Source organism: Oncorhynchus masou, chromosome 17 (assembly GCF_036934945.1).
Source record: "Oncorhynchus masou masou isolate Uvic2021 chromosome 17, UVic_Omas_1.1, whole genome shotgun sequence".
Lineage (NCBI taxonomy): Eukaryota > Metazoa > Chordata > Actinopteri > Salmoniformes > Salmonidae > Oncorhynchus > Oncorhynchus masou.
The window spans coordinates 35,276,375-35,292,583 of record NC_088228.1 but is presented as its reverse complement, the minus strand read 5'-3'; the positions used below and the strand labels follow the sequence as shown (position 1 = coordinate 35,292,583).

Sequence of the window (16,209 nt, the reverse complement as noted above, 5' to 3'; positions counted from 1 at the left end):
AGCTACTGAGAGCATTATCACACAGTCATCCAGAACAGCTGGTGCTCTCATGCATGCTTCAGTGTTGCTTGCCTCGAAGCGAGCATAAAAGGCATTTTGCTTGTCTGGTAGACTTGTGTCATTGGGCAGCTCGCGGCTGCTTGGGATATGTACGTACGGTCACTGTGGGGACGATGTCATCAATGCACTTATTGATGAAGCCGATGACCGAGGTAGTATACTCCTCAATGCCAGTTGATGAATCCCAGAACATATTCCAGTCTATGCCAGCAAAACAGTCCTGTAGCGTAGCATCAGCGTCATCTGACTACTTTCGCATTGAGCGAGTCACTGGTACTTTCTGCTTTAGTTTTTGCTTGGAAGCAGGAATCAGGAGGATATAATTATGGTCAGATTTGCCAAATGGAGAGCGAGGGAGAGCTTTGTAAGCATCTCTGTGTGTGAGGTTAAGGTGGTCTAGACATTTTTTCCCTCTGGTTACACATGTTGGTAGAAATGAGGTCAAACGGATTTAAGTTTGCCTGCATTAAAGTCTCCGGCCACTAGGAGCGCAACTTCTGGATGAGAATTTTCTTGTTTGGTTGAGTGCTGTCTTAGTGCCAGCATTGGTTTGTGGTGGTAAATAGATGGCTTCGAATAATATAGATAAACTCTCTTGGTAGATAGTGTGGTCTACAGCTTATCATAAGGTACTCTAACTCAGGCGAGCAATACCTCGCCCCTAGTCTTACCAGAAGTAGCTTCTCTGTCCTGCCTGTGCATGGAAAATCCCCCCAGCTCTATATTATCTGTGTCGTCGTTCGGCCACGACTCGGTGAAACATAAGATATTACAGTTTTTAATATCACGTTGGTTGTATAATCTTGATCGTAGGTCATCCATTTTATTTTCCAATGATTGCATGTTGGCCAATAGATCGGATGTCAGTGGGTGTTTACTCACTCGACTACGAATTCTCAGAAGACAACCCGACCTCCGCTCACTTTTCCATGGCCTGCATACTCACCAGACATGTGACCCATTGAGCACGTTTGGGATGCTCTGGATCGACATGTAAGTCAGCGTGTTCCAGTTCCTGCTAATATCCAGCAACTTCGCAAAGCCGTTGAAGAGGAGTGGGACAACATTCCACAAGCCACAATCAATGGCCTGATCAACTCTATACGAAATAGATGTGTCGTGCTGCATGAGGCAAATGGATGTTACACTAGATACTGACTGGTTTTCTGATCCACCCCCCTGCCTTTTTTTGTAAAGGTATCTGTGACCAATAATCAATATCTGTATTCCAAGTCGTGAAATCCATAGATTAGGGCCTAATCAATGTATTTCAATTTACTGATTTCCTTATGATCTGTAACTCAGTAAAATCTTTGAAATAATTGCATGTTCCATTTTTCTTCAGTGTAAATATCTTATCACATCACTGGCAAACCATGGTTGACCAACTCCCTGACCAAAATGGCTGAACTTTATACCATCATAAGTTTATATACTAAAGCCAAAGTAAGGGAAATATGAACTGTGAAAGTAGAAACTACAGCCAAAGATTTTTATAACTAACCCAAGATAGACCACAGCCTCTTGTTTTCAATGGGCGCAAATGAATTATAGTGTGCAGAACAAGCAAGGAGGTGGGCAGAGCCAAGTGTAGCATGTATTGCATATTTCCGTTAAGCGAACTACTCTATGAAGTGCGCCTGTGCAATAACTCAATTCGCCCTTGCACTTCAATATTTCAGAGAACTGTATTGAGATCAAATGTTTCATTGATGAGAAAATTAGTTATCTATCATCTATATCATGCTGAAACAATCCACCCTTAGGATTATTCAGCATGTCTAAAACCATTTAAACAGTAACATCTGTTACCCCCAATAACTATTTTGCCGTATCCACAATAACCTTCAACCTGGCATTTCTGCTTTCCACAACCCAAGTCGTGTTGATAACCTTACCAATGAAAGCTATGAAATTTACTTTATTCACTATTAAAGTGTCCTTTGACACAGCACATTCATGAGCGTAACATTTCTTGTCTTGAAACCATGCCAGGACCAGAAGCAACAGCCCCGAAATTATTTCTTAGTACAGGAGCAGCCATGGAAGCTCTATCATTCCGCACTGTAGTTCCAACAATCTGTCTTAAAGCCTCTGCATATGATACATCATGAATGATTCTATAACTCTGAGTCTCTCTCTGCACCTTCCATCCACCAAATTCTGCAGTATGTTCTCCCCCACAATTACAACACTTGACCTTCACATTGCTCACGCATTCACCGTAATCATGTTCCCCTCCACACTTGGCACATCTTTTCTTTACACTAAATATCTTGACTTTTTCCAAATTTTGTTACATTTTTCCCCTCATCAAACTGCACACAATACCCATAATGACAAAGCAAAAATTTTGCAAATGTATTAAAAATATCAAATGGAAATATCACATTTACATAAGTATTCAGACCCTTTACTCTGTACTTTGTTGAAGGACCTTTGGCAGCAATTACAGCCTTCTTGGGTATGACGCTACAAGCTTGGCACACCTGTATTTGGGGAGTTTCTCCCATTCTTCTCTGCAGATCCTCTCAAGCTCTGCCAGGTTGAATGGGGAGCATTACTGCACAGCTATTCTCAGGTGTCTCCAGAGATGTTCGATTGGGTTCAAGTCTGGGCTCTGGCTGGGCCACTCAGGGACGTTCAGGGACTTGTCCCGAAGCCACTCCTGCGTTGTCTTGGCTGTGTGCTTAGGGTCGTTGTCCTGTTGGACGGTGAACTGTTTCCCCAGTCTGAGGTCCAGAAAGAGCAGGTTTTCATCAAGGATCTCTCTGTACTTTGCTCCGTTCATCTCTCCCTTGATCCTGACTAGCCCCCCAGTCCCTGCTGCTGAAAAACATCCCCACAGCATGATGCTGCCACCACCATGCGTCAAGGTAGGGATGGTGCCAGGTTTCCTCCAGACGTGACGCTTGGCATTCAGGCCAAATAGTTCAATCTTGTTTTCACCAGACCAGAGAATCTTGTTTCTCATTCTCTGAGAGTCCTTTAGGTGCCTTTTGGCAAACTCCAAGCAGGCTGTAATGTGCTTTTTACTGAGGAGTGGCTTCCGTCTGGCCACTCTACCATAAAGGTCTGATTGGTGGAGTGCTGCAGAGATGGTTGTCCTTCTGAAAGGATCTCCCATCTCCACAGAAGAATTCTGGAGCTCTGTTAGAGTGACTATTGGGTTCTTGGTCACCTCCCTGACCCGAATGCTCAATTTGGCCAGGTGGACAGCTCTAGGAAGTCTTGGTGGTTCCAAACTTCTTCCATTTAAGAATGATGGAGGCCGCTGTGTTCTTGGGGACTTTCAATGCTGCAGACATTTTTGGTACCCTTCCCCAGATCTGTGCCTCGACAAAATCCTGTCTCAGAGCTCTACAGACAATTCCTTCAACCTCATAGCTTGGTCTTGTGGGACCTTATATAGACAGGTGTGTGCCTTTCCAAATAATGTCCAATCAATTCAATTTACTACAGGTAGACTTCAATCAAATTGTAGAAACATCTCAAGGATGATCAATAGAAACAGGATGCACCTTCGCTCAATTTTGAGTCTCAAAGCAAAGGGTCTGAATACTTATGTAATAAGGTAAAACATTTGCAAAAATATCTAAAAACCAGTTTTCACTTTGTCAATATGGGGTATTGTGTGTAGATTGATTAAGATTTTAGAATAAGGCTGTAACGTAACAAAATGTAGAAAAAGTCAAGGGGTCTGAATACTTTCCTAATGCACTGTACATGTCCCATTGTTTCAAATCAAAATCAAATCAAAGTTTATTTGTCACGTGCGCCGAATACAACAGGTGTAAACCTTACAGTGAAATGCTTACTTACAGGCTCTAACCAATGGTGCCAAAAAAAAGGTATGTGTGTGTGTGTGTGTAGGTAAGTAAAGAAATAAAACAACAGTAGAAAGACGTTTGAAAAAAGAGTAGCAAGGCTATATACAGACACCTGTTCGTCAGGCATATTGAGGTAGTATGTACATGTAGGTTTGGCATTTAAAACATTGCAATGGAGATGGGACAAATTCTCTGACATTGAAACTAAGGAACTTTTCCAGGCAAAACCTTCTCAAACCTCAGTATCACTGATAAGCTTTCACTTCTTTGACCCTCTTTCCTATTGATCAACTTTTGGCCTCAATCACTCTGCCTCCCTACACATTTTCTTTAATATCATATATGGACATAGATATTGGGACCCCAGTGATGACTCCCCTCAACCTAGCATAGGCACCAGGGACATGGCTTTTATTCTTCTTCCCATTACGCTTTTCCATTTGCAGAATCTCCCCTTGCTGATCCTAGCTACCTCAAAATATTAACAATCTACCATTTCCAATGAACCGGGCTAATTTGACTTCACATGTCTCTTTCTCAACAGCATTGGTTAGTCAGATCGGGTGTAAATGAGGCCCTGTGCTCTCATCAAACACCATCACCACTTTCCACTCCAACACATTATTACTATTGCTTCCTACCTTGGCCCTCTTTATGGTTTCTTTACTAGAGGCTACACTGCTTTCAGTATCATTATCTCTCTTCTTCATATGTCTTTCCACTACAGACCATTCCAGTCCTTGACCCTCATCCTCCTGCTCCATATAATCAGAACTGACACCCATATTGTTAACATTCAAGCACAACTGGAACCTTTTCTCCATTTCGTTCCTTACTACTCGCCGCCATTTCGGCTGTCAGACTTCCAAACTTCTCACACACCAACAACTCATTCACTAAGTCGGATGTCCCATTCGTTAATTTTGCTTGAACTCGGTAGCTGAAGTCCTACTCGTTTCAAAATTGCCCGCCTGGAAGTACCGGAAATACTCGAAGAATGCCTACCGCGCAGCCACTTGGCTTCCTCTCATCACCATATTTGGTAGTGAGTGGAAACGCCAACCGGATGCTTCACATTTATACATCCGGGGAATTTTCTGTCTCATTGTTCTATCTGCACGACAGCCAAGCCAAATAACTCATCAGTCATTTTAAGTAGAATCGTCCCTTATAGATGACGTCACCAAGCGGGGTCTCAACAACGAGCAAGTGGGCTGGTTTTCAGAAAGAAACAAAAGCTCATTGCGTTGAACGATAATATTTACGAGAGCATTGAGGTATATTTCTGAGTTTTTGTTGAGGAGCTGCAGTAATGTCTGTAAACTACGCCGCTGGACTGTCTACATATGCGGACAAAGGTGTTTGCGGGCTCCCCGAGGTAAACACACAGGCAGGTGTTAGCTAGCTAGCTAAGTTATTAGTAGCTACAAAGCTTTTCGAGGATTCCCTCTAGTCTAGCCAGAAGTGTACCTACTACCGCAGCACAATATCCAATACTGCCAATATACAGGTAGTTCAAAACTAGCTAGCTAATACTATTATATCTCGGTTACACACGAAAGCTAACATGAACGCCAGTGTAGTGTTTCCCCTTCATTACGTTTTTGTTGCTGGTGCCATAGTCCTTTTGGCACGTTTTGCCATGTTCTCCACACACTGCACCGGGCACCCCACTGAAATAGATGAGTCAAACCTGTCCTAACCCAACACTACCCTCTACACTCTCTCCCTTCTTTCTTACTCTTCCCACCCCGTCCGGTCCTCTCATCTTCATCCTCCCTTCACTTTCCCCTCATCTCTGCCCCCGTTATCTCCCCATCCCTACTCTCTCCCAGTCGTTTGACAGTAAAGAAGAGTTAAAGGGGAAGGTGGAGGCTCTGGCCCAGCTGATTAGGGAGTCCCAGTACCTGGTGGTCCACTCTGGGGCAGGCATCAGCACCTCTTCAGGCATACCTGACTTCAGGTAAGCTCATTACCCTGTACCGCTCAACCACTCAGAGCGCATCGCCATAGGCTAAAGAAGCACACTCTCCTCCACCTCTCCTTGGTTGTAAAATGCTTGGTTCATGGCTATGCTGAACTGACACAGAGGATTTGGCCAGTTTAGAAATATATTATTAGTAAAGGCTCGCCATGTTCAATGAACCTATTTGAATTGGATCAGTGTCTTTTTCTCACTCAAGAAATTGAATAATGAATGATGCATTTTAAACGATTCAAGTAAGAATACAGGAAATGTGAGTCAACACCAGCCTCTTATTTGGCTGCAGTACTGTGGTATCAGCAGAGGGGGGCAGTATAGGCTAGCTCTATTACCAGAGCAATGATTGTACCGTAGTGTTGGCTGGATCTCTGTGATGTTTGGTGACTTTCACACCAACTTTCCAACGTTTTTTTTTTTACATTACTTGTCATTACAATGTAATTCTTATTCTCTCGGTCTCTGCTTGTGTCTTCACGGGTTTTCCCTTTTCTCCATTGCTGCTGTGCGGAAAAGGACTTGAGGACTTTACATTCATATTTAATTAATCAGCCTTCTGTCATTCTGGTTTGTCTGCCTGCCTGTCTGTTTGTCCTTGAATTTAATTAATGGTCTATTACTGAAAAACAAAGGCATAAAAAGGACACTTTCCCCCCTAAAGCCAGTTTGCAGACTTTCATTGCTCTTCATGTCCAGCGGCCCTTTTCTCTAAAAGATAAGTACATAATACCTGGCTGACGTACTCCTCTAGCCTAATGACTGTCTTACCAAATGGCTGAGTAGCTTTGATCTGGTCTGAGCAGACGATAAGTCACACAATGAGAGGTGAGAGAGCGGGGGCTGTGTCAGTTAAAAGAGAATGGGAGAGAGGGGAATGCTATGGCCTTCATTCTGTATTCTCAGTATGTCTCGCTCTTCCTCTTGCATAGAAATGCATCTCTTGCCTTTTGAAGCCCGGCAGCCCTTACTACAGAGATGTGGAAAGATTGCTTGACAGTCTGTCTTGTATGTTGCCCTGTCATAACCTTAGATGTGAGTGTGTGTGTGTTTGTACACACCTCTCACACTTCTATGTTGTCTCCCTCTCTCAGGGGTCCCAAAGGAGTGTGGACAATGGAGGAGAGGGGCGAGTCTCCCCACTTTGACACCACATTCGAGGAAGCTCGGCCCAGCCTCACTCACATGGCCCTGCTGGGGCTGCAGAGAGCCAGCTACCTCAAATACCTCATCAGCCAGAATGTGGACGGCATCCACGTCCGCTCCGGCTTCCCCAGGTAACACTCCTTTGCAAAATAGACTCTGTATCTCAATGGGTTTTTCATTGTTAAATAAAATATGAAACCTGCTAAACTATCCTAATGAAACACTACAATCATTCTCTGACCAGGACCCGTATTTATCAAGTGTCTCAGAGAATAAATGCAGATCTAGGATCAGTTTTGTCTTTTAGATCATAAATAATAAGATTCTATGGACAGGAGGGACCTGATTCTAGATCATGACTCCTATTCTAAAGACTCTTTGAATAAGCCCTGGTCTCTCTTGTGAATAGGATTTCATAGAATTGGAACGGCTACAGCTAGAGAGTGAAATCAATATGATTCAATACATTAACAGGAGAATACCATTATTCCAATCTATATGGTATTCAGTTGGGAAGGAAATGCAAAACTAAAGTACTCTGTTCAAATCAAAGTTTATTTGTCATGTGTGCCGAATACAGCAGGTGTAGACCTTAGAGTGAAATGCTTACTTACAGGCCCTAACCAACATTGCAATTTGTAAGTAAAAAATAGGTATTAGGTGAACAATAGATAAGTAAAGAAATAAAAACAACAGTGAAAATAACAGTAGCGAGGCTATATACAGTAGCAAGGTTGTAACAGTAGCGAGGCTATGTACAGTAGCAAGGTTGTAACAGTAGCGAGGCTATATACAGTAGCAAGGTTGTAACAGTAGCGAGGCTATGTACAGGCACCGGTTAGTCGGGCTAATTGATGCAATACGTAGGTATAGTTAAAGTCACACATAGATGATAAAAACAGAGAGTAGCAGGAGCGTAAAAGAGGGGTTGGTGGGTAGGGGTGGTGGGACACAATACAGATAGTCCGGGGAGCCAATGTGCGTTGCTTCAACACTCATTTACATTCATATAAATTGTTTTTCACTACATACTTATGTGAAATAAGCAGTCTCTCTTTCTCTCTCTGATTCAGAAATCTGCTCTCTGAGTTGCATGGGAACATGTTCGTGGAGGAGTGTGGGAAGTGTGGCAAGTACGTCTGTTCAAACCACTCTTCCTGAAAGATGTCACACACGACGAATTCAAAAGAATAGAAATGTTATGCGCTTCACATTAGGATGAAAGCATAGCGAAACACAGTTCAGCCCATCTTGAACAAAAATTGTTATTTTGTGTGCCCTCAACTGGTTAATTCATACTGAACCCACTCTCTTTGTCACACATACACACGTCATATAAAAGCCAGATTGATTAACCCTGCACTGATGCTAAATCTTATTGTGACCGCTTTTTTTCTTCCCAATTTCTTGATATCCAATTGGTAGTTAGTCTTGTACCATTGCTGCAACCCCCGTACGGACTTAGGGAAAGGTGAAGATAGAGCGCCATGTGTCCGCCAAAACATGACCCCGCCAAGCCGCACTGCTTCTTGACAGCACTGCTCGCTTAACCCGGAAGCCAGCCGCACCAATGTGTCGGAGGAAACAACGTACAGATGGCGACCGAAGTCAGCTTGCAGGCGCCCGGGCCACCACAAAAAGTCGCTAGAGTGTGATGAGACAAGGATATCCCAGCCGGCCAAACCCTCCCCTAACCCGGACAACGCTGGGTCAATTGTGTGCTGCCTCATGGGTCTCCCGGGCGCAGCCGGCTGCGGCACAGCCTGGGATCGAACCCTGGTCTGTAATGATGCCTCTAGCACTGCGAAGCAGTGCCTTAGATCCGCTGCCCCACTCGGGAGGCATTGATGCTAATTCTAATCTAAATTCTAATCTAAATCTGCCAACACTGTTTCCCTACTTCACCTGTCAATTCCACAAAAATAAACAAGAATAGACAGACTTCTCACTTTCCATATGTTAACAACATGAGGCAACTTGGGCAAGGGAGGCTGGCTTGTAAGCAGGGGAAATCCATTCCAGCAACATACTAATAGGAATCACTTATCTAGCCTTCAGCCACCATCTGTACTGCCCTACACGGGCATGACAACAGCAAAGTATATACATCAGCCACCTCACACGCTCTTTAAACTCTTTGAAATGTGTTTGTTCGCTGATCTGTGTTGATAGCTGTCACATGTAAAGTGGCACTGTCCATCAGAGTTCTAATACTGAATTATATGTCACTGCCTCACCGAAGGTTCTTCACCAGTAAGTCAATGTGAAAGGCATCACAGGTTCTGACGGATGTGTGGTTTTTCAGGCAGTATGTGCGGGAAAAGGTGATTGGTGTGATGGGGCTGAAACCCACTGGAAAATACTGTGAGGAGGTCCGGGGAAGAGGACTCAGGTCCTGCAGGTAACACAAGCACACACTGGGGATTACTCATCCAGCTTCACCATCTTGGTATTTCAGGGAAATACACTAATAAGATATCAGATCATCACGCTGTATCAGTACATAGCCAGGTGTCTGCTAAGAAATTACCCTAAAGTGTGTGTGTGTTCACACAGGGGGAAGCTCATCAGTACCATACTGGACTGGGAGGAAGCTCTGCCTGAAAAAGACCTCAACAGAGCCGAAGAAGCTAGCAGGTAAGAGAAAAAGATAGACAGACAGAGAACAAAAGCAGAGCACCTCCTTAAATAAGTAAGTGTATTTCTGTTGGCCCTGTAGGTCAGAATGTAAGGTAACCCTGTTATATGGCGGCACAGTCTTGTGTATGCCTCTATCTATTGATGTGCAAACCACCGCTCCATTTCTGGGTCAACTAATTCCCAACGTAATCCCCTTTAGTGGATGACCTTTCTCCTCTTCATTAAATCTACAATTATGCGCGCGCACACACATTGCACTTACATAATTAGACTGAAGTGATTTAGATTAGAACAATTGTCTGTCACAGATCCTTGTTGGCCCTGACCTAGCTTTTGAGGAAGGCTAAGTAGCAAATAGGCAGAGGGTATATTGTTAGACATCAGGTATCCTATGGAAAGGAGAAGGCCAACAGTCTGGTTGTTACATCAGAAGTGAATGGTTATCTGTAGGAGCAATGCATATGGTGGAGTCAAGTAAGGTTGGATTTGAGCCAGGGGCTTGGAATGTACTGAGTAAAGGAAATCACATGGTTGCGGTCACTGATAAGGGTGGGGAGCTGTGGATTTGTGAAGAATGGGGGCCGAGGTTAGGTCACCGTAAGGGAGAAGGAACAGCTTATTACCCACATCACTTAACTTCCTGCCTAGCAATAAAGCTGTAATGTTTAGAGGGAAGGATGAGACTTCACCTAGAGTATATAATATATATACTTGTGCTTGTGGGACTATGTCTTTGTCTGTTCAGCTGTCTGACCCATTGGGTGAATCAACTTGGTTTGAGCTTTAATAATCGTCCGTGAGTTTTTACTTGGTTCATTTAGAACCTAACAAGGCTGAATGATAAAACAGCTATTTCCGTGTTAAAATGTTATGGGATGCATTTTCTCCGTTGTTTTTGAAGGTAGGTCACTCTGGTAGGCCTACATTATGATCAAATAGCCACAGTAGCCTACTTGGCCACTGATAAAATGGTAACTTAAAGCGGGTACAGCCTCAGTGTCCACAGTGAACGTGCGCAGGAAGTTACACAGAATCTTCACAACATTCGAGTTTGCAGTCAGCAGACCTGAAATTTGCTCAGTGCCGACATCTTTTTGTGGGAACAGTGCCTGGGTCTGAACACCTCCTCCCTCTGCAACTGGATAATGGACTGGTGGTGAGGGTAGGCAACATCACCTCCGCCATGCTGACCCTCAACACGGGGGTGTGTTCTTAGTCCCTTTGTGTGTTTTTGTTCTGCCTTGTGTTATTTTTAGTATTACTGCATTATTGATACTGCGTTGTTGGGATTAGAGCTTGCACGAACAGTAGTTCACTTTACTTGTACATGTGACATTAAAACAACTTAACACAGTGTTCAGTGCATTCAGAAAGTATTCAGGCCCCTTGACTTTTTCCACATTTTGTAACGTTAAAGCCTTGTTCTAAAATTGATTAAATAAAACATTTTCCTCATCAATCTACACACAATACCCCATAATGACAAAGTGAAAACAGGTTTTAGACATTTTTGCAAATTGATGAAAACAGAAATACCTTATTTAGATGTGTATTTGGGCTCTTTGCTATGAGGCTCAATTGATATCAGGTGCATCCTTTCCATTGATCATCCTTGAGCTGTTTCTACAACGTGATTGGAGTCCACCTGTGGTAAATTCAATTGATTGGACATGATTTGGAAAGGCACACACCTGTCTAGATAAGGTCCTACAGTCGACAGTGCATGTCAGAGCAACAACCAGCAATGAGGTTGAAGGAATTGTCCGTAGAGCTCCGAGACAGGATTGTGTCGAGGCACAGATCTGGGGAAAGGTACCAAAAAATGGCTGCAGCATTGAAGGTCCCTAAGAACACAGTGGCCTCCGTCATTCCTAAATGGAAGAAGTTTGGAACCACGAAGACGCTTTCTAATGCTGGCCACCCGGCCAAACAGAGCAATCGGGGGAGAAGAGCCTTGGTCTGGGAGGTGACCAAGGACCTGATGGTCACTGACAGAGCTCCAGATTTCCTCTGTGGAGATGGGAGAACCTTTCAGAAGGACCACCGTCTCTGCAACACTCCACCAATCAGGTATTGTATGGTAGAGTGGCCCGATGAAAGCCACTCCTCAGTAAAAAGGCACATGACAGCCAGCATGGAGTTTTCCAAAAGGCACCTAAAGGACTCTCAGACCATGAGGAACAAGATTCTCTGGTCTGACGAAACCAAGATTGAACTATTTGGCCTGAAAGTCTCAATGTCCCTGAGTGGCCCAATCAGTGCCTGGACTTGAACCTGATCGAACATCTCTGGAGACACCTAAAAATAGCTGTGCAGTGACACTCCCCATCCAACCTGACCGAACTTGAGAGGATCTAAATAGAAGAATAGGAAAATTTCCCCAAATACAGGTGTGCCAAAGAGGACTTGAGGCTGTAATGGCTGCAAAAGATACTAAAACAAAGTACTGAGTAAAGGGTCTGAATACTTATGTAAATGTGATATTTGTATTTATAAATTTACAACAACAATTTAACCAGTTTTTGCTTTGTAATTATGGGGTTTGTGTGTAGACTGGGGAAGAAAAAGCTGTTTTAATTAATTTTAGAATAAGGATGTAAATTTACAAAATGTGGAAAAAGTCAAGGGGTCTGAATAATTTCCGAATGCACTGTATATAGCAGGTTCTATGGTGGTGGACCTGGTTGTTTGTAGGTAATGATTATGGATAATGTAGTTTTGTGGTGTTTCTCTGTCTAGACGGGCCGACCTGGCGCTGACCCTGGGTACCTCTCTGCAGATCAAGCCCAGCGGAGACCTGCCCCTCTTCACCAAACGCAAGGGGGGCAAGGTGGTCATCGTCAACCTTCAGCCCACCAAACATGTGAGTCTCGCAAACCACACGCACACACATACAAACCCCAACTTAAAAAACACATGAGTAACCCACACACTCACATATACAAGCATTTCGCTACACCTGCAATAACATCTGCTAAACATGTATGTGACAAATAAAACGATTTGATACACACACACACAACAATCTGTGCACCACTAAGCGGACACGCACACAAACCTCAACTTACGTGTAATTAACTCAATCACGCTGTATCCTATTAAACATGAGTTGCGAACATGAACACAATATCGGCCGATTTCCACAAATGATTGTTTGCACAGTTCAAATCAGCTAGCTCTCGGATGTTTACAGCCTGTTATCTTCAGAAGTTTCCTATTGTCACATAGAACCGTGTAATTTTAAGGTCTGGTGTTCCACAGAAGGTTCGAGCTAAAAATAGAAACCCAGCTGCATGAATAATTCAGCCAATGTGTTCAGTGAGATCATACTTGATTAATGACTCAACACATTCTCTCAGCTAATCCTACTGCAGAACCTATAGAAAGTTAAGAGGCAATTCAATGATGGCCTATATTCCGTAAGGAATACAAAGGCATAAGTAAGATGCAGTAGCGTCTTGATGTGTAGTCCTGCACTTGTCTGGGTGGTTTCGCCCTTAAAGGTGGACAAGTAAAATTTTCGCAGCTGACGGTTCTCATTTGAGGGCCTGCCGTTTTTTGGATCAGGTTACATCACATGGTAAGTATATACTCCTATCCTGGCCCTTCTGTCGTTTGTGTTTTGCAAACACTGACGTGGTAGGTAGTAGGTTGTTACTGGTCGAGGTCTCAAGCTCATGTTTGTTTCTGTCTGGCAGGACAAACACGCGCACCTGCGTATCAACGGTTATGTGGACGAGGTCATGAGCCAGTTGATGGAGCTGCTGGGATTGGACATTCCAAAGTGGGACGGGCCCACCGTCTGCGAGAGCTCCACCCCTGACCAGAAACCACTTCCTGCCATTGCTATAAAGAAGGAAGTAAAGAAGGGTGTGAAGAAAGAGGCTAAAAGGGAGGGTAGGAAAAGACTAGGAGAACCAAAGAAGGAAGAGGAGGATGAAGAGAAGATTGCAGTAAAGAAAGAGAGGGCGGAACAAACAACAGAAGAGCATGAGAAAGACCTGCAGGGCTGTACTGACTCTAACCCTATCCCGGTCCAAACACAGGACCAGGACCTGTCCAGAGGTGGAGACCAGAACGAGGGGGCCAACTCCCCAACCCTCTCCCTCTGACAGTTCAGACAGCCCCCAAGAGCCTAACAGAGTGAAGAATAAGCTAGTAGTGTCTTAGTATTGTCCCATAATCAGTTCTTATACACACTGACCTAGAACAATGCTGCCTGGGACCAATGCAGAAAGGTCTGTGTAAGTGAGAATGTACAGTACCAGTCCAACGTTTGGACACCTACTCATTCAAGGGTTTTTCTTGTTATTTCCTACATTGTAGAATAGTAGTGAATACGTATATGAAATAACACATATGGAGTCATGTAGTAACCAAAAAAGTTTTAAACAAATAAAAATATTTCACCCTTTGCCTTGACAATTTTGCACACTCTTGGCATTCTCTCAACCAGCTTGGAATGATTCTCCAATAGTCTTGAAGTTGGGTGATTGAGGAGGCCAGGCCATCTAATGCAGCACTCCATCACTCTCTTTCTTGGTCAAATAGCCCATACACAGCCTGGAGGTGTGTTGGGTCATTGTCCTGTTGAAAAACAAATGAAAGTCCCACTAAGTGCAAAAATATCAAATTTTGACTCATCAGACCAAAGGACAGATTTCCACTGGTCTAATGTCCATTGCTTGTGTTTCTTAGCCCAAGCAAGTCTCTTCTTATTGGTGTCCTTTAGTATTGGTTTCTTTGCAGCAATTCGACCATGAATGCCTGATTCCTCTGAACAGTTGACATTGAGATGTGTCTGTTACTAGAACTCTGTGAAGCATTTATTTGTGCTGCAATTTGTGAGGCTGGTAACTCTAATGAACTTATTCTCTGCAGCAGAGGTAACTTCCTCATGAGAGCCAGTTTCAACATAGTGCTTCATGGTTTTTGTGACTGCATTTGAAGAAACTTTCAAAGTTCGACATTTTCCGGATTGACTGATCTTTATGTCTTAAAGTAATTATGTACTGTCGTTTCTCTTTGCTTATTTGAACTGTTCTTGCCATAATATGAACTTAGTCCTATTTGGTAAAAGACCATCTTCTGTATTCTAGCCCAACACAACAGATTGGCTCAAACAAATTAAGAAGGAAAGAAATTCAACAAATTAACTTTTAAGAAGGCACACCTGTTAATTGAAATGCATTCCAAGTGCCTTCCTCATGAGGCTGGTTGAGAGAATGCCAAGATTGTGCAAAGCTGTCAAAGGTAAAGGGTGGCTACCTTGAATAATCAAAAATATGTCCTTAACAATTTTGGTTACTACATGATTCCATGTGTGTTATTCCATAGTTTTGATGTCTTCACTATTATTGTACAAGCGTTTGACTGTTACTGTATACCTCTGACAGAACATAGGGAAGGCTTGATTAAGTAACAGGGAGAACCAGCAGGAGTGCGGCTCTCTAGTGAACATTTCTCAGCAATACAGATATAGAGAAGGGAAAGAAGAGCCTTGAATATAATAGTAATCTGACCATGAAGACATGTACACTAGAAGTGCCAGAGCAAGGCCACCCAACACCACACAATCACCCATACTTAAAATGTATGCATGCATGACTGTAAGTCACGTTGGATAAAAGCCTCTGCTAAATGGCATATAATATTTTACATTTCAAACAGCTGAGTGAGGTATGGGTCAAGCACCCGTTTAGAACTCTGGAGTAGAGCACTACGACATGGTGTCTTGCAGAGGGGGCTAACGGGTGTAAATTGAAGGCAGGTGGTGTGAAATGGTAAAAAGTAAGTGATTTTGCCATAGTGCTAGCATACATGATCACATCTGTGTTTTGTTAGACACTTTACTGTTTATTTGGAGTACGGACACTTCGTTTAGTGATGGGCATTACACTGGGATTTCTAATGCAGTCTAATTTTGTACAGCCATTCTAGAATTGTTTCGCCTCGCAACTCAGTAACTCCTTCCTGTCATGGGAATACTATGACAGGAAGTTTTTTTTGTTATTGTATATTCTGCTGCTTGTCACTGTCAAGCCATCTGTCCTAGTTGACTTTCTCTTGAACTTTTATTTAGAAAGAATGATGTAGTTTGTTGCAACATTGTTTATTTCTGTACCTTTTTTTTTACAGATGTTTTGTAATAAACACTTGATTGTCGCTGTGTGTGTCTATCTGAGAGACGTGTTTGTGTGAGTGATGTCCTAGTTTTTCTGTATGGTTTCTGGTTGGTCCATTTAGCTCAAGTGTTCTGCTCGGCAAACCCAGGGCCCTTGTAAAAAATGCATGTGCTCCGTTTGTGTGAGGGGACACTGCTTACACCCATCTGACCTGATCATATTCAGGGGAAGTGTCTAGGTTTGTTAGGGACTAGAGACACCAGAGCCCTATACTACGAAGCAGATTTTGAAGAGTTGGCGAGGTAGCTTTGGTCAACGGAGTTCAACTTGAGATAACCGGTCATATGAAAGTGGCTCACCTTTTAGCGAGGTACATTTCTATGGCAACGAATCCTTCAGAACTAACCTACTACAGGGCAGGCTACTTCAA

At 43.3% G+C, this 16,209-nt stretch overlaps 1 protein-coding gene across 1 annotated transcript; it reads left to right on the top strand.

Moving 5' to 3' along the window:
- Positions 1-5,058: 5,058 nt before the first annotated feature.
- On the top strand, positions 5,059-15,819 carry sirt6 (sirtuin 6). The gene is made up of 8 exons (XM_064993166.1): positions 5,059-5,268; positions 5,726-5,853; positions 6,963-7,145; positions 8,088-8,147; positions 9,320-9,415; positions 9,571-9,651; positions 12,394-12,517; positions 13,353-15,819. Exons 1-8 carry the CDS (start codon positions 5,203-5,205, stop codon positions 13,764-13,766), a joined length of 1,152 nt encoding a protein of 383 aa, XP_064849238.1. The 5' UTR covers positions 5,059-5,202; the 3' UTR covers positions 13,767-15,819.
- The last annotated feature ends 390 nt before the right edge of the window (positions 15,820-16,209 follow it).